General features: G+C 34.7%; 1 protein-coding gene across 1 annotated transcript in view; it reads left to right on the forward strand.

Moving 5' to 3' along the window:
• The first annotated feature begins 573 nt into the window (after nt 1-573).
• The window catches only part of efnb2b (ephrin-B2b), a 26,260-nt gene continuing 6,365 nt past the window's right edge, over nt 574-20,468 (forward strand). Inside the window, exons 1-2 of the mRNA XM_056462911.1 lie at nt 574-1,096; nt 10,931-11,220. Coding sequence (XP_056318886.1) covers nt 984-1,096; nt 10,931-11,220 — 403 coding nt within the window. The 5' untranslated portion in view covers nt 574-983. The remainder of the gene's footprint in view (nt 1,097-10,930; nt 11,221-20,468) is intronic.

Here is a 20,468-nt window from a genome sequence, read left to right on the forward strand (position 1 = left end):
CTGTAACAACTTGTAAATAAACATAATTTTTTTGTAAACAAAAAAAATAGTATGACGAGCACTTTGACAAACGTGTAGGAAGTATTTTTGTTGCATCAAAAAGTGCAATGATAACCATCCGACAAGCTAACCCAGCACAAATTAGTGCTTAAAATGTCACTAAGGTGCAGTATTTAATCCTCGAATATCTGCAAAAAGGTCCACCCCTTTGAATAGGCTGGCAACGGGCTTGTCATAGCATACAAATCTTAAAGATCTGCCAACAGTTGTTGACGGGACTATTTGCTAAAATACTGTAGCATAATATTTGTTTATTAAGGTCTCTGAGGCCCTCTAGTGGGTCACTGTCCTGTCTCTTTGAAATAAACCACTGTATTTAGATGTTTACCTTTGCACCTCAGGTAAACTTTGTGCTCAGGTAGTGGTAGTCTGTTTAATATAGCCGTACCGTTTCCAGACTCCTGTTTAGTCTTTTTCTATTCGACTAGATGTCAATCATTCTCCGTCATCCAATCGTGAGTAACGTGGGCGGGGTCTAAAGCCAACACTGGGGTTGTCCTAAGAAGTCTCCGAGCACGTCTTGAGGGCACTCCAAGACTGGCAGAGTTGAATGCAAAGACGAAGAACAGGAGAAGCACTGATCCTGCCTTTAGATTAGACCTCAACATCCCGAGTTTCAGAGCGACGCTGCCATTCCGCGGAGCCTGCGCTATTTAACTGTTTACACAGGAAGGATGCGTGTTGAGACATATTAATGCCCAAAGAACCTGTTTACATGGATTATCACCCGCTGTCCGGCTGTTGTGTTAAATTGACTCTATAGATGCAAGTTGCGAAGGAGCTGTTATTTTATAATTTCGAAATAAAACGCGTTTTATCCTGCAGATGAGAGCGACTAACAGCATCGGATTGTGTTCGGTTTAGTGCCTGTGGAGCTCTCACTTCTAATCTGATTCGGACTGCTGAACTGTTTCTCCATCGCAATGGATGCGACTATCTGGAGTTATATATTTGGTCTTTTCGTGTTTGCTTGTCGGGTAAAACTGACTCGATCAACAGTTTTAGAATCAATTTATTGGAATACTTCCAACACCAAGTAAGTGCATTCAAAATAGTAAACCGACATCAGCATAATTCTTCAACGCCAATGTCACTCACTACTGTTTTAAAATACCGTGTATGTTTTACTTAAAAAAAATGAAGCAAGTATTTGCATCAGTCTTTTGAGTATTTCAAACTCATTTTATTTTAGTTTGTCCTACTAGACTTTGCTTGTTCTCAACTTGCACTTTCAAGTAACATCAACTCAATTTTAGCAATTTTCAACTTGTGGTTTTAAGTTCGTCAAACCTGTGTTTTTACGTAAAATTTACGCATTTATCCTAATATTCACAGAATATTTTATGTTACTATTATTCAGTGAAACTTTTTTTTAATCCTAACATAATTTTTTTTGTACCTATATTAAATTTCTTAATTCCTTAACAACCAAAATTTTCTACAAACATTAGTCTATCTTTATTTTTCTACTAGTATCAAACAATAAACACAAAACAATGTGTTTATTCAATTGAATTACAGTAGTATCTAACACAAATTTTATAGTAAATATTTAAAGAGTTCAGATGCATAAACCTCCAAGTGCCTTCTGAAAATTTCATCGAAAATGAAATTTTTTTCTCAGCCTTCTTTGTTTATATTGAGTTATTTCACTTTAAAGACCATGAAAAGGACTTATTCTTTGCTGTAAAAGTGAAATTACTGAACCTGCACTCAGGAGCCTGATATTAATGCTTTTTTTTTAGACAGCATTTAGAGCATCTAATCTCTTCATATATTCCAGAAGCCACTATTAAGCCAGTCACTATTTCTTCACTTGATACTGTTCCGTTATTTCCCCAACAGTGACCCATAACTTTTAATGAAAAAAGATGTTATTGAATTATATGGGCATCTTTACTTATACCTGTTTTTGACACGTGCAATCAAGCATTTGCAAGTTACAGTGGATAATTGCAGTAGCTATTTTCTTGTTATATGCCTTAATGACTTTAAATGTCTAATTCGAATAATTCTGAGAATTTTTAACATAAAAAAAAATGTAGCTAGTAACAACACACTGCTGTAAAATAGATTCTAGCTCAACAGGGATAGAACTGAGAAATAATTAATACAATTAAAAATCATGGTTGCCTTAAATTTTTAAGCTGAATCAAATTAACTTTGAGTCCATTGAACTTGTATTATGTTAAACTGACTTAAAACACCTTGTGTACCTTATAAAATTAAGTTAGGACATGATTAACTTAGTTTAACAAGTTACAATAGCCTAAAACATGCTGTCAGGACGAATTGATCATCGAATTTTTACGCTGTGTCTGCAGAAATAAGTTCCAACTTAATCAGTGTGATGCAAAATGAAATTGCACTCACTCTCAAGTGGTTCCAAAGCTTCACGAGTGTCTTTTTTTTTCTGTTGAACACAAAAGAAGAAATGTTGAAGAATGCTGGAAACCTGTAACCATTGACTTCCAAAGTATTAATTTTTCTTACTGTGTAAGTCAATGGTTACTAGGCATGTCACATTAACCGGTTTCAAGGTTTACTGTGGTTTGGAAAAGTCAAGGTTTTAAAAACGACAAAATTTTCTGCTATACCGTTCTTACAGTGTATTTAAGTGTGTTTTTATGACTATTTTATTTAGCTTTTTAGGGCATCGATATCTCCACATCAAAAGCTATTGGTCAGGCCACGATTCAACAAAAACAATTAGCTTATAAATCAACATCCAAGCATTCAATAGAGCTAAGCAGTGCAGTGGCTTTACTTTATATCCGAAGAAAAGAAAGATCCCCAGAGATGGAAAGAAATCAGTGCTTTTGAAACTAATGAAGGCAGCAGAGGTCAATGATTTATTTTAAGTATTTAGTCTGACATGTTTACTGTTCCAAAATATTATAAATGTTTATTAAAATAAGATTTATAAAATTGCTGTTTTTTTACTCTGACATTTATTAATAGAACCTATTTTAGAGCAGTAATCACAATACCGTCACCGTGAAACCAGGATGTTTTTATCCATATTTTTATCATACCGTCAGAATCTTACACCGGCCCATGCCTAATGGTTACCAGTTTTAACTTTTGTAATCTAAAAAGAAATTCAAGTGAAGGTTGATTAAATGAAGACCGTATTCTCAGTGTTTTTGGTGAACTGTCCATCTTAACCACAGAATCCTGTATAACTCAAAGGTAATATATCTATTGGAGCTATAAATAATGTCAATTGGTAGTAAGCATAATATTAAAATATCTGAAATACCGCTTGAGATTTTTAAAAACCAACTACAAGCTACTTGTGTGTTCTTATTATGTAGCAAAGATCCATTTTATATTGTGTATTTGCAATTTCATTTAATCTGTTGTTGTCTGCATTGATTTTTATTAGCAAGGCATAGTCATCTAAACACAATTCAGCCCACCAAATATATCCGTAATCCATGGCATCTTGTTGGAGGACCACCCACCTTTTCAGACAGCAGGGAATTAGTTCCAATGATGCTTTATTGGCAGTAACATTGAGATGCAAGTCAATGAGATCATTTCATTTTCAAGAAGATCACCATGTAAACTCAAAACAGAGCAGTTGGTTTATCCTTTGCTTCCACACTGCCACCGTTTGTAAATGTTAATTTAGATGTATTTACGCAATTTAGCCAATTAGCCTGTGCGCGCCCTGTCAGAAATTGCAGGTAAATGCAATGTTTTATAGAAATTATACAGTCATATCTTACAAACCCAAAGCACCCTGGTATTTTCTGAGGAAAAGCTGCAGGATGAATCTGCACTTAGAGCAATCAAACTTGTGGAGACCTTACATCATGGTTAATATCGTGTAAGAGTGCTGAGCCACAGCCTAAATTTAGGACTGATTATAAGCTGAGAAATGTTAAATTGAAGAGTGGATTACAGCCTCTCGCTGATTGCCATAGAGAGATCAGTTGCCTGAGCTCCTTTTTTTTCCACTGTGAAGTGTGTCTCCTAAAGTCTTATGACAATTATGCATCTGTTCCCGAGCGTCAGGACAAATAGTTTCAGTGTACTATGCTGGAAGAAAGGGAAATGCACTTAACTAGGACCGAAACGTAAATCCTGGTGTTTTCTCAGCTGCCAAAGTGGTCCACATTCTCTCTTCCTGCCATTTGGTGAACTTACGGAAAGCTTATTTAGGCTTTATTGATACTACTGTTCACTTTCATTATGATGACGGCAAACAGTTACACCCAAACCTAAATGTACATTATTTAAACCACTATATGTGGGGTTATGGTAAGCATTTTCACCAACAGTTTGGATATTTACAACATCTGTGATGAACTTTATGATTATGGCTTGCGTTTTTAACAAACATATTTGGAGACATTGCTATTTTTCATTACAGAATTTTTACCAAAAGTATCTGAATGTTATTGGCAACCCATTATATGAGTATGGATTAGCATTTTCCTCAAATTATTTGACTTTATTTATGACAGGATGCACTTTTGACAAAATTAATTTGCACATTGTCATCGCTATTTATGAATATGGCAATCATTTTCAACAAATGACTTTCACTATTTATGATTGACAACCATTTGTAACAACATGTAATTCACTGTTTATGATTGCGGCAAACATTTTGACCTAATTTATTTGGACATTATTGACTTTGCTTTTTATTATTATAGCAAGAATCTTCACCAAAAGTATCAACCCATTTTAAGATTACGGTGGAGCATTTTCATTAAATTATTTTGACATTGACATTACTATTTATGATTGTAGAAAGCATTTACATCAAATGAATTTCACTACGATTATGACAATCATTTTCAACAAATTTAATTCACTACTTTTCATTGCGGCAAACATTGCGGCAAACATACCAAATTTGGACATTATTGACTTTATGATTATGGCAAGAATTTTCACCAAAAGTATCTGAACAATATTGACAACACATTTTTTATTATGGTCAAGCATTTTTATCAAATTATTTGACTTTATGAAGACAGACTGCATTTTTACTAAAATTATTTTGACATTGACATTACTATTTATGATTATGGAAAGCATTTACATCAATTGAATTTCACTATGATTATGACAATCATTTTCAATAAATTCAATTCACTACTTATGATTTTGCGGCAAACATTTTTACCAAATTTGGATAATATTAAGTTTACTTTTTATGATTATGGACAGAATTTTCACCAAAAGTATATCTGAACATTATTGACAACACATTTTCATCAAATTATTTGACTATGATGACATTTTCGCCAAAATTATTTGGACATTCTCATTGCTTCTTTTGATTTTGGCAATCATTTTCAACAAATGACTTTCACTATTCATGATAACGACAACAGTTTTCAACAAATTTAATTGACTATTTATGATTGCGGCAAACATTTTTACCAAATTTGAACATTATTGAGTTTACTTTTTATAATTGTGGCAAGAATTTTTTACCAAAAGTATCTGAACATTATTGACAACCCATTTTACGATTACGGTGGAGCATTTTTATCATATTAATTTACTATTTATGATGACAGACTGCATTCTAGCCCATTTTTGGACATTCTCATTGCTATTTATTATTATGGCAATCATTTTCAACAAATTAAATTCACTGTTCATGATTGTGTCAAACATTTTTACCAAATTTATTTAGACATTACTTTTTATTAATATGCCAAGAATTGTCACCAAAAGTATCTGAACATTATTGACAACCCATTTTTTGATTATAGGTTGACTATTTTTATCAAATTATTTTACTATTTATGAAGACAAACTGCATTTTCACCAAAAATGTTTTGACATTACTATTTATTATTATGAAAACCACTTTCATCAAATGAATTTCACTATTTATCATTGAAGTCTATTTTCAACAAATTTAATTCACTAATCATGATTGCATAAAACATTTAGACCAAATTTATATGGACATTATTGACTTTTTATGATTATGACAAGAATTTTCACCAAAAGTATCTGATCATTATTGACAACCCATTTTTTATTATGGTCGAGCATCATATATACATATGGTCGTTTCATCATATTATTTTACTGTTTATGATGACACACTGCATTTTTGCCCATTTTTGGACATTCTAATAACTATTATGGCAATCATTTTCAACAAATAAATTTCACTATTTATGATTATGACAACCATGTTTACCAAATTTGGACATTATTGACATTATTTTTTGTTTATGCCAAGAATCTTCACCGAATTGTTTGAATATTATCAACATATTTTTGATTACGCCAAGCATTTTTACAAAAAAAAAATTCAACAATATTGACAACACTTAGGCCTGTCACATTATCTATTTTTTGTGGCCCCATATATGTAGCACCAAAATATATTGCGATAAATAATATTATTGTAATTTTTAGACCATTTTATTGCACTGTAATGCAAGTACACTCTTCCAAAGAACACAATATTTCATTTTTAAGAATATTTCATTTATTTATAGTGATTTTAATAATTAATTAATAGGCATTGGAGTCAGAATGTGAAAACGTATATCATAAATAAATAAATGTTAACAAAAAAAGTGCAGGTTAAAAGGAACTAGAGAAGCCATAACCATACTGACACCTCCAACAGAGATAGAGAGGCTGCGCAATCAGCTAAAATGTTGCTAGAATTGTTTTTTATGTATGGGCAATATATATTGCATCACCAAAAATGATTGAGGTCATGTTCATGTGTTGTGCAATTAGTTGATATATTGATTATTGTGAAAGGCCTAACAGCAATATTCATGATTATGCCAAGGATTTTTACCAAATTTATTTGGACATTTTTGACATTACTGCTTATGATTTTGGCAAGAATTTTCACAGAACTTATTTGAATATTATTGACAGCACAATTTATTATTACGCCAAGTATTTTTCGCAACTTATTTGAACATTATTAAAACACTATGATTGCGGCAAACACTTTTACTGAACTTATTCGGACAGCAAAATTATTTGGATCATTATTGGTTTTGGATTACACTAGAAAATACAACATTGTTTATAATTATATAGATAAACATTTTCTTGGCTATCAATTTCACCAAACATTACTGTCATTGCTATTCATGATTACGTCAAGGATTTTTACCAAATGAGTACTTGGTTATAAATCCATTTATTTATTTTTTTTATTCTTCAATCCGGTCGCTCAAGTGAAACCGGTTGCTTTAATATCATCATGGCAGTTGCTTCACAGTAGTGAACCTGTATTCAAATCAGCTCAGTTTTGTTTAGATGCAGGATAACGTTCTTTTAAGATGCTAAGCTGCAGTGTAGTGGAGCTTTGCTGCAGGTTGTAATCGGTTTTCATGAGTTCCAGTAGCTCAGTGGGTCATCTTTGTCAGAGAGCTCCGCAGACAAAAGCTGCTCTGGGATGAAGGCACAATCCAACCCCCATCCTGGGTTTGTTCTCCACTAGAGCCACACAGAAGTTGGTGCGGCAGGGGGTGAAGGAGGGGCACTAAAGCTTCCTGTCTTCTCAGGACCCCTGGCAAAACCTCGAGGGTCCCTTTCTTTCCAGGTCTTAATGACTTTATGAGGATGGAAGCTGGTCTTAGAAAGTGACTCTTTTATTCTGCCTTATGGCGTTTAGGGAAGCGCGAGCAGGAATGAGAGCACATCTAACTTTGTCATGGTGGGTTTGCGATATAAAAGGGTATGCCCGCAAGCCTGATTACAATGGAATCCGTGTGTTTAATGAGTAGTCGATTCAAAATGAGGATCTGCAAATAATCAAAGGTCAATATCAGAACCGTTTTACATCGTAATAAAAGCCATGGTGAGGTTATAATAAACATCAGGGGCAGGGAAAGGACTGCCAGAGAGCGGTCAGGAGTGAGCGATTGTTAATTGTGCAAATGCATTACAGAGTAGGGAAGTATGTAATGGTGGAAAAAAAAATTAGGAAGACTACAAAGTTGCAGACATTAGTCAAAGAAAAAAAGGAAAAGCGTGTGTAAGCCCCAAGCGCTCTAGATGCATTTGCATTCAGCTTTGAGACAGAACTCTGAAAATTAGCCAAAGGGAAATTGCTTGTCTTAATTCATTTAAGTCGTTGCTTGTTTTACTCTGGAAAGGAAAAGAAAAAACTGTCGAAAAATGTCCTGACAGAAAATTAGCAGTACATTGGCAGATATAACTGACACAACTCTTAACACAATGCAACGTATAATTAATGAATTGAATAATTTACATTTTTAAAAGTGTTTTTACAGACTTTTCTTTGAGCAGCAATTAATGTAAGTGGGTAGATTTGGCTTTTATGTGTACTTAAACGAAAAGATAGTGGTCACATATTACAATAAACTTTCATTAGTTAATTTTAGTTAAAGGGCGTCTATGATGAAAATCATCTTTTGTAAGCTGTTTTGACAGAACTGTGTGTAGGTATAGGGTGTCCACAGTCATATTGGTATAATATAAAAACAATAAGTCTCTTTTTTTTTTTTTTTTACATTTCCTAACGTTAAAATAGGATCCAAATCTCTTCCATTTTGAGGTCCACTGCAAGGTAATGTAGGAGTGCGGTTTCCCCACCCACCAATTTGATTGACAGCCGCGTATTAACAGGTCTCTTAAGTAATAATCATATCAACAACACAAGATGAGCGCAAAGCAACTGGGATTAAAAGATCTGTTCAGCTCTCTATGATCATCAATCATCAACAAATGGGATTAAGAATGAGTTTTACAAGTTTAAAATGTCTTAAAAACACTGCATGCTTGTAATGAATTACAGCGATTTTACCATCTTTACTTTATCAGCACAGCTGCATGTCAGTACAATTATAAAAGAAGACGCTTCAATCACAGTTTGTGGACATTAAATCAGGTTTATTTTGTACATGAACATAACATCCTGTATCCTGTCACATTTGTCATGCAAAAACAGTGCTAGGTTAAATGTGCACGCTGTGTGTGTGTGCTTGAACTTTGTAACGACATTGTGTGTGACTCATTGCAGAAAGACTTGAATCAACTCCAGAACAAATACGACATAATTATTAGGAAAGCTCTTACTGTAGTATTTCACAAACGTTACATGAGATCTGCTTCCTTCATGTCTGTCACTGTGCTGTTTATCTGACGTAGCCGAGGCGGAGATTGATGCACACTCTGACAGGCATGTGGGAATGGGGAGCGGGGAGAATTAGCATTAAAGGCACAGGCAACAATAAAAAAAAGGAGTAAAATAGGTGGTTTTAATACATTTGCTAACATGAACTAAGAATGTTTTTTGTCATAGTTCAACTTTACTAATGCATTATTAAAGCACAAAGTTTTGCTTGTTAACATTAGTTAATGCAATGTGTGTTAAGAAGAATTAACACTGAATGACTTTTATTAACTAATGTTAACACAAATAAATAGATACTGTAATAAATGTGTTATTATTATTATTTTTTTTTTCTTAAATGTCTCAGCTTTGTTTCAGATTCCACAAAAAAATGGGAAAACCTTTTCCATTTTTTGGCTACATTGTTGTTGTGTAAGCATAGCCTCAGATATCTTTTAGAAAGTTTTCAGCCATCTTTTTATAACTGCCAAAGATTATGTATTTCAGGTTAGGTTGGAATTAATCAACCACCAGGTAACAGTGAACGAAAAGGTTCTGGAAAAATAACTGAATGCTAAATGCTGTTTTGTTGTTAGGCGAATAAAAACAGTTTCAGGGTCATTTACACAACATTTTCAACATTGGAATTAGGTTTGGTTGATTTGGTGAGCCGGCATCGTGATCGTCTGCCCCGCCCCCGTCGCAGCAGCAACCAGCTCTTAAAAATACACACTTAGGCCCCGTTTACACTAATACATCTTAGTTTTAAAATGGCATTTTAGAACAAAATTAATCCACATCCACACTGGCGTTTTATGTAGCATTTTTGAAAAGATCTCTCCATCCACACTATACTGCTGAAAACGCATGTCACATGACCACACACACACTCTGTCATGCGCTGCAGCATATGCACACATCTAAGCCTGGCAGTCAGCGGGCGCTTTGAGCACAAAACCCCAGAGAGCAGTGCACGTCGGACAGTTTATCAGGGATGTACCGCTGGACCGCTTACTATAGTTGTTAAACGTGACATTTAATTAATCTTGTCTCTATCTAACGACTCTTCTGTCTTTTGAATCTATCAGGTAACATGTCACAGCGTCAGTACACTGCTTCAATCTTTCGTTTTTCCGCTTGTGCTTAGTAATTTTAGTGAAAACCTCCGATACTGTTGGTTGGTTCCTGTTGTTTGTGCACCTTTTTTATCAACCAAGTTTGTTGAGACTATTATAACGACACAGATCACTCTGCCTATTCATGCCAGAGTCCTGCAGAAAAAGTGATTGACAGGTGGTAGTTTGTATGTAACTTATCTTTATTTATTTTTGATTTGGTTATGGGTAAAACAAAGATATTGCGGGTCAGGTAGTCGAAATGGTAGGCTAAAAATAATTAATTTCTTATGAATAATTAATTAATTCACAGATGCTTACGACGACGATGCCATCGTCCATCATGATGTTTCACATTAGACATCGTACGTTGCCAAATTGGTCGACATCACTCAACCCTAATTGAAATGATCTTCAAAATATAATATTTTATGTTTCTTAGAAAACGACAACTTGGTTTTCTTATTTAAATGAACCACCAGACACCAGCGCTTTTGCTGTGAGGATAAACGTACTACTCTAAACACACAACTTTAAAGTTCTCACGCCTCATGAATACACTATTGAGAGTTAATTCATTATTATGCATGCTAATCAGTCCGTTTTATTCCATTTCTGTAACTCTATAAGATATTTAACATCACCTTGTTCCCCACAGGTTTGTCCCAGGAAGAGGTGTAGTATTATACCCTCAGATCGGAGACAAAATGGACATTGTGTGTCCAAGAATCAAGCCAGGCTCCACTGAGCAGACGAACATTGAATACTTCCGGGTCTATCTTGTTCCCAAAGAACAACTCGAGACCTGCCATGTTACTAAAAGCGACATGTTACTGCTCAACTGTGACAAGCCAGACCAGGACGTCAAATTCACCTTCAAGTTTCAAGAGTTCAGCCCCAACCTGTGGGGCCTGGAGTTCCTAAGAGGGAAGGACTATCACATCATCTGTAAGTTTATTGCCACTCTCATTCAAGAATTTACCTCAGGTGCTGATTCATGATCAGTTTTCACCTCCCTTGCCAGCTGTAACACTATGCAGAAGGAGCCAAATGCTCAACTGATCCCACCCGGGGGAATTTCAGCCTCCGGCATTGTCTCCCATGATATCTTTTCCTTGTTTTCGTCTGGGAAGGCGACTGAATAATGTAGCCCTCAAAAAATAAAGAACAAATCAAGTTGATGGGAATGGAAATGTGTTAAATGCTTTGGCTAGAGCGTTTACCGCACAAGATGTACTTACTCATTTAACAGACGCGAACGAGCGATAAAATCGATTCGTCATGAAGACGCGAATAAACACAATGTTTCAGGGGCCATTTACACTACAACAATTTCAGCCAAAAAAGGGAAACTTTTTATGCGTTTTGCCTATTCGTTTACCTGACAGCTACACTTTTTTTCATGAAAGCCTAATGAAGTTTTTTAAAATGCATCTGTTGTCATGTCCATGTAAACATCCAAAAACTAAAGTCTTAGAAAACGATGACGTCATGCACATGCATTTTACGTGTTTAGAGAGGTGTAGATTAAAGGCAAGCATGAGCAAACATACACGACAACGCCGAAATATATGGTAGTGTTGTTGTGTTTTTTTTATGAAAGTGTGGATTTACTTCACATTACAACCAACAGCAAGTGCAAATCTTACACACACAGCAAATTATACATACACATTAGAGCAGAGCCTCTGATGGCACATCGTCTTTTCCCTACAGGTAGTGCTACTAATAAGGTGACTGCACCAAATACTGGCCTGCCATACACAATACAACGTTTTTGGTCATTTTCTTGAATGTGTTAGCATGGATTGTTTTGAAAAAATGGTCATACTAATGTGAAACATTTTTTAAAAGCAAAGGGAAGATCTGAAAACGGGATAGTTTTCAGACGGGAACGTTTTTGAAAATGCTGCCATTGTCATGTCTGTGTAAACGCCCGAAAACGAAAGTTTGGAAACTATGGTGTCTTTGAAAACAATGACATCTTGGAGAACATTTTTTAAAACGCAAAAGAAAAAACTTTTACATTTTTTGGCAATATTGTTGTCCTGTAAATCTATTCTCAGACATCGTTTTGAAAGTTTTTAGCCATCTCTTAAACACTTTCAAGGATTATGCATTTCAGATTAGATTTGAATTATTCAACCACCAAGGAACAATGAACGAGAAGGCTTTGGAAAAATAATTGAATGCTAAATACACATTTTGTTGTTAATCATGAAATTAATAATCTTGTGCACATAAATATTTTACTTTTTTAAAACTCAAAGTCTTTGCAAGGCCTACTTTTGTTCTCTTTCTCTACAGTGAGTGAAGGGAACATCTCTGTGAAGGAAAGCTTGTTGACAGCTCTTTACATGGATGTTATTAGTATCATTGAACCACTTCAAAATAAGGGGGTTATTGTTCAGTTTAGCGTGTGTTTATCTCAGCCCATTTTCAGCTGGCATGTTCCTTAATGGCCGTTTATGTGATTTTAAGATTTACACGCTCCAAATCCCTCAATCCTTTGCCGGTATGAGACAGATCGGTTTGATTTGATTTTTTAAGGCAGCTTGGCCTGTAGCCTGAGGGACATGGATATCTGACCTAAATGATTGCAGAGACTTACCTCTGTGTGCATGCGTGTGTGTGTGTGTGTGTTCGTCTTGTGTGCATGCAAATGTCAGAACGTGTGTATGTAACTGTGATGTGTGGTAGAGTTGACAAAATGAGGAAGAGAACAATTTTTTTAAAACCTCTTTTTAGGCTTGTTGCAAAGTCTTGATGTACTTTACTGTTCAGAAGTCTGGATTTACTTTCAAAGAAATAAACACTTTCATTTGGTAAAGATGCATTAAGTCATCAAAAGTGACAGTAAAGACAATAAAATAAATAAAATAACACGGTTTCCACAGTAAAAAATATATGTGTATATATATATATATATATATATATATATATATATATATATATATATATATATATATATATATATATATATATATATATATATATATATATATATATATATATATATATATATATATATATATATATAAAAAATGTTCTCCAAATTGAAAATTTCTTTATCGAGTCATGAGTATATTTTGTCAATGACTCAACACGAGTAATTATAATTTAGTAGTAGATATATAACATGGAGAGAATCATAGATACATTTATTTGTACACATTTAAAAAAAAAACTGTACAAAACTAGGAAAATGCAGGGGAAACCTATTCTTTACTTAAAATTGTTTACAAATTGCAGTACCAAAATATATACTACATTGTAATCAAATATCAGTTAATTAACCGTTTCTGTATTTTCTGTGTTTTTCATTTATTTTCTGTTGTGAATTGCATTATGGGACCTTGATCTCCGCTTTGTCAACTTTTGATGTTGAAAAAATTCAACTCTACAGTTCAACAAAGTGACTTTTATTGACATTTTAGTAGTTTGAAATAATATAATGTAGGGCTGCACAATATATCGTTTCAGCATCGATATCGCAATGTCTATGTCCACAATAGTCACATCGCAGGATATGCAATGTACAACCGAGGTATGCAGAAGAGCATCTCTGAATGCACAACACTTTCAACCTTGAGGCGGTTGGGCTACAGCAGCAGAAACACATTGGGTGTCTCTCCTGTCAGCTAAGAACAAGAAACTGAGGCTACAATTGCCGGGTCTGATGAGTCTCTATCTGCTGCCACATTTGGATGGTAGGGTCAGAATTTGGCATCAGCAACATGAAAGCATGGATCCATCCTGCCTTGTATCAACGATTCAGGCTGCTGGTGGTGGTGTAATGGTGTGGGAGATATTTTCATGGCACAGTTTGCGCCTATTAGTACCACATGAGCATCGTGTCAACGCCACAGCCTACCTGAGTATCGTACCATGTCCATCCCTTTATGATCACAGTGTACCCATCTTCTGATGACTACTTCCAGCAGGATAATGTGCCATGTCATAAAGCATCTCAGACAATGACAATGACAATGAGTTCACTGTACTCAAATGGCCTCCACAGTCACCAGATATCACTCCAATAGAGCACTTTTGGGATGTGGTGGAACCGGAGATTTGCATCATGGATTTGCATCTGACAAATCTGCAGCAACTGCGTGATGCTATCATGTCAGTATGGCCAAAATCTCTGATGAATATTTCCAGTACCTTGTTGAATCTATGCCACAAAGGATTAAGGCAGTTCCGAAGGCAAAAGGGGGTCCAACCTGGTACTAGTAAGGTGTACCTAATAAAGTGGCCGCTGAATGTATATCGCAGATAAACTAAATATTGCAATGTCTGATTTTATCATGCAGCCCTAATATAATGTATATGTAATAATTTATAGAGAAATAAGTCTGTAAAATAACAGAAAATGTACTGACAGTTTATTAAGGATTTTCTAGCGTAATATACAACACCAACCCAGACAATATAGCACTTTCAACTATTAAACATGTAAATAAAAGTCACTTTTTTAACTTGTCAATATTAAATGTTGTTGTAAGAAAGATCAAGGTCCATAATGCAAATGAAATACTTAAATCAAAAACTTGAGTCACAAAAAAAAGCTAATTTACGGATATTACAGACAATTTAACAGCATTTAAATACACATGACATATAATAAAACCCATTAGAACCTATTTTTAATATCAACACAACCCATTCAAGATATCATCCCACCCTTCAGCGGTTTACAACAAATAATTAGCATTTCTTCCAGACGTTCATGCAGACAGGATATATCATATGTAGTAATCACAGCGAGCCTGTGGTTACGTACGATCACTTAGATATCTGGATCTCTTAATGTCTGCTAAAAATAGCCAGCATCTGCTCAGATACACTTGTTTTATTGTGTGCGCGCAAACTTGAGTTTTTCCACCTCCACTTTTTGTGTCTTTGCTGGCTTTACTTCGCGACTGGCTGAGCTGCGCTGGCCCGAGGCGCTGAATGTGCTTGTTGTGGTTAGGAAATGAGCGGCCTTCATTCAAGCCGAAGAGTCGGGTCACATCTAGATGAATGTGGGAACGGTTATAGGGAACTGGGACATGTTGGGTAAAAGCTCTCTCTCTCTCTCTCTCTCTCTCTCTCTCTCTCTCTCTCACTCTCTCTCCCCCTCTGTTTTTTTTTCTCTCTCGTTGGCTTGTTCGTTTTCTTTGCCCACCCCCACATCTCTCTGCCTTTTACTCGCTGGTCACTCAGTCCTTTCTGTGCCTTAAGCAGTTTGCAGGGGAAGTCCATTTGCTGATGTGGGATTGGTCTTAGAAAATACTAAGCAGCGCAAATGTTGATCACACTATGTTTTAATGTACAATTCACGCAATTAAGAAGCCATTGATTAAGACTTTTAGCTCAATCAACTACTAATTGACTGCTTATTAATATTAGTAAGGTAGTAGTTTATTTTATAACCGTTCAGGTTAACCGTATAGGTTTAGTCCCTATAACCGTTCCCACATTCACACATATCGGGTATATTAAATTAAGTATATTAAAATAAGATCATACTTTATAAGTGCTAATAACAGTTAATATCTTCATAATAGTAATAAGCCAGAAGTAAATGATTACACAAATGTTTTCTGCATTGATTATAATATTTTGAACATCAGGTCAGAAGGATTTCTAAAGGATTGTGACTGAGAATTTTTTTACAAATTCTCCAAGTGATGTTTAGAAAATGTTTTAAGCATAATAGTTTTAATAATTATATTCTAATTAACAAATATATTTTGTCTTTGCCATAAATATTATGCAGTACATAATATTTAACAAGATATTAGTATTGACCTTAAAGTGCTAATTAAATTAAAGTGCAATTAATTTAATTAGGCAAGTTATTGGATAACTGGTTTGTTCTGTAGCCAATTGAAAAACAGAAGCTAATAATATTAACTATATATATATATATATATATATATATATATATATATATATATATATATATATATATATATATATATATATATGTATGTATATATATATATGTATGTATATGTATGTATATGTATCTATATCTATATGGCGATCTCTGATAAAGAAGAGAACAAGCCAAAGGAAAGTGAGTGAGTCAGTAAGTGTTTTGTACTAGATAACATCAGCTCCTTATTAATTTTCAGTGGCATGTTCATTTTCTCTGCCCACCCCCACTCTCTTGGCCTTTGACTCGGTCACTCGGTTCTTTCTCTGCTCTAAGCAGTTTTTTCATTGTTGTTCTTCATGTTGTTGTTTGAGCAGCATATTAAAGTGCATATTAGAATGATATCTGAAGGATTGTGAGACACTGAGGGCTCGTGTATAATGATTGCTAAACAGTGTTGCACTAGTTACTGAAAAATAGTAACTAGTTGCTTAATTTAATTACTTTATCGATTACTTACACCAAAAGTAATGCATTACTGTTAAAAGTAACTTTGAGTTCCCACAAAGAACATTTTTAATGTTCCCATTAATAACGTCACTTCAGTGCTGCATGGAGAATTCGCTGTTGATCAGCTTGACAGTTTTAATTAATTTGCATTTTCACAACTAAAACACAAGACAAACTTACAAGTCAGATCAGCAGCACAAAAATATAAAATATCACAAGGTGATAAACCAGCTGATTAATATATTCAGAAACAAAAAAGCAAAAACTAAAGCTACTTAAGTGTCATATAAAGTTTGTATATAACCCTTAAACATGTTCCTTCACAGCTTGAGTATGAAAATAGCAACAATAAACACAAAACCTTTATGGAATAAATAAATGAAAGTAATCTGAATTATCATTCAGAATCAATATGGTGAAACTCAGCAACTAAAAACTGCTATTATAGACAACCATAAATGTTATGTATTTTAAACAAAACAAAAACACAACAGCTGCTCAGAAATGAAATCGATGAGCAATTTTCAAACTAACCACAAATTACACATGGTATGTCAGCAAAGTGGAAAGTAAACTGTGTATATTCAAAGTGCAAAATCTGCTGTGGTATAACAGCTATAAAAATATGTAAAACAACAAAAATAAATAAATCGCAGCTTTTTTTTCTGAGCAATACGACAATATACATTTTAAATAACGTGTTCTGGAATGTAACAGACATGCGTTACTGTGTATATTAAACTAATCCATTTTGTTATACAGATAACAAATGGGTGCTTATTTATTTGAAACAACAAACATAGTACTATTAGAAATAGTAATTAATAATAGTAACGTTAATAGTCTCGGTCTCACACGTGCACACAATTGGATTACCTCACGCACATTCAGTCTCTCTGGCAGTCTTTCTGCTTTCGCTTTAATTTTGTCCAGTCTGGCGCCTCATACACGACGCGTCTTCTTTGCGGTGGTTGGTTGGCATCCACCAATTCCACATTGCGGCGCCGATGTAAACAGGAAGATGTAGGCTAGACTGCAGCCAAAATTAATTAATTTACCAAGTAATGGACAAATGCATCATATTGTAACGATAACGGAGTTAATATATTTAAAACGTAACACGTTACAGTATTAGTTACTGTCAAAAGTAATGTCGTTAAAGTAACGCATTACTAGTAACTCGTTATTGCCCAACACTGCTGCTAAAAATGTAATCTGGGAAATGGGAAACATTTCTATGTACACTGAAAAAACTATTCATTGGATTTACAAGTTTTTATTTTATTTATTTATTTTTTTTAAGGTAAGTGGTTGCAAATATGGGCTGATTTTAAACTTTGAATGTTGAAGTTGAATGTTGCTAAATTTAATTTGTTTAAATTCAGCCTATATTAGTTGTTTAGCAAATGTCAACAATTTAGCATTTTTTTCCGTGTATATTCGAAATAGAAAATAAAATATTTTAAAATATCACTTTTTCACAGAATAAATAGGCGAACAGAAACTTCAAAAACTTTGTATGGCCCTAAAATGTCATATAAAAGTTTATTTACATTTGTACTAGCTAAAATTAGCTTCTTATCCATTTTCAGTGACCACCCCCAACATCTCTCTGCCTTTCACTTGCTGGTCACTCGGCTCTTTCTGTGCCCTAAGCAGTTTGGAGGGGAAGTCCATTTGTTCATGTGGGATTGGTCTTAATCCTCGCAGTGAAAGAGAGATTACGGCCCAATGGAATTCTTTAGCCCTGCTATCAGAGGACACAGCGTGGGTGCCAAAGCACAATAGAGTTTAAATCGTTCCAGCAAGCCACTCCACTAACCCAGGATTGACAGCCAAAGCAAATCCTTGATATTCCGAGCTAAAGCTTCGGTAATATGTTGTAAAGTTCAAACCTGTGTGATTATTACTCACAGTATGAGGGGTTTCTAAATTAGTGTGCACGTGAATGTGTGTGTGTGCTCTCTCTAAGGATTTACAAGCAAATAAACACAAGCTTTTAAGGAGCTTTGCTGTGCTGCAAAAGTGAGATTTTTCTCTTTGTGTGAGCGAGTTGAACCTTCACCTTCCGCATTCACATACACACTGACTGATGAACATGTGACTCGAATGTCCGCGAGGGACACTTTAGAGTTTTAAAGCACCTGCGAGAGCACATGTGGAAAGTTGACCCGGTCATAAACGAGCTCACTTGGTGCTACTAAACCTTATATGGCCAAATACATCAGGACGACTGTAAGAGAAATGAGCCTCGAGGGGGCGAGAATAATTTGGTGGCATGGAGAAGTTTCGAAGATGGATGATGCCCTTTAAATATTCAGCATCACAAATGCGGGCTAATAAATGTTGGATGGGTGAATCTCACAAAAAAATGAGTTCCAGAATTTATACTTCAGTAGACAATTTAAATATGCTTTTTTATTTAAAGGGACATTCTACTTTTTGAAAATAGCCATATTTAAGTCCTCTAGAGTTTAATGGTGGAGTTTAATCCATTCAGCCAATCAGGTCTGGAAGGAGCAATTTTAGCTTAGCTTAGCATAAATCATTGAATTGGATTAGACCATTAGCATCTGATATGATAATATGCAGCACCTGAAATTAGTCCCCAGCTAGGTAAATTAGTTACAGCATAATGCGTAATATCATTGTGCCTACTGCAGCTGTGGTACAGCAACAGACTTCTTTGATTATTACGCTGGAATGACAGTAGTTCCTAGTAATATTGGTCTATAAATTAGCAACTTTTAATTTTCTGTCAGTCTCAGTACACAATGTAACTATACAAGAGTCAAGAGTAAAGTTCAGGTCCAGAAAATAGCGATGTTGAATTTTTTCGTCATTCTTAGTACATGATGTACACGTAACTACAGAAGAGTCAAGCTTTAAATAGGAAAATTATCGAAACTCTTTTTTTTTATTTAACAAGATGCTAATGGTCTAATGTTATTCGGTGATTTATGCCAAGCTAAGCTACAAATTCTCTCGCCAGTCCTGGAGATCGGCTTAATAGATTCTTCTATAGACTTTATAGACTTCAATAGACTTTACAGAAAAAAAGTTGAGTGTCCCTTTTAATAAACTCATTTTCTCCACTAAAATTGGCATGTTGTTACTGTTGATTCTTGTTGTTCAAAATCTTGTTGTTGTATTGTCAAGCCACTATTCTGACAAAAAATCAAAATTGCAATATTAAGTTTAGCATTTCGAAGAAAAACTAAATAAACTACACTGAAAACTAAGAAAAATTAGGCAGGTTTGGCTAATTAGGCAGTAGCACTTTTAGCTTAGCTTAGCATAAATCATTGTATCAGATTAGACCATTAGCATCTGTTATGATAATATGCAGCACCTGAAATTAGTCCCCAGCTAGATAACTGGGTTACAGCATAATACATAAAATCATTGTGCCTACTGCGGCCATGGTACTGCAACAAAGTTCCTTGATCATTACGCTGGAATGAGAGTATAGTTCAGGTCTAGAAAAGAGAAGCATTTAATTTTCCGTCATTCTTAGTACATGATGTACACGTAACTACAGAACAGCCAGGCTTTAAATAGGATAATTATTGAAATTTGAGCAAGATGCTAGGCAGAAGCACCTTTAGCTTAGCTTAGCATAAATCATTGTATCAGATTAGACCATTAACATCTGATATGATGTTATGCAGCACTTGAAAATAGCCCCCAGCTAGGTAACTTAGTTACAGCGCTGTGTAATATCATTGTGCCTACTGCAGCCATGGTAAAGCAGATAAAGTTTCTTGATTATTATGCTAGAATGAGAGTAGTTCCTAGTAATATTGGTCTAGAAATTAGC

This window comes from Danio aesculapii, chromosome 1, assembly GCF_903798145.1.
Source record: "Danio aesculapii chromosome 1, fDanAes4.1, whole genome shotgun sequence".
NCBI classification, from domain to species: Eukaryota; Metazoa; Chordata; class Actinopteri; order Cypriniformes; family Danionidae; genus Danio; species Danio aesculapii.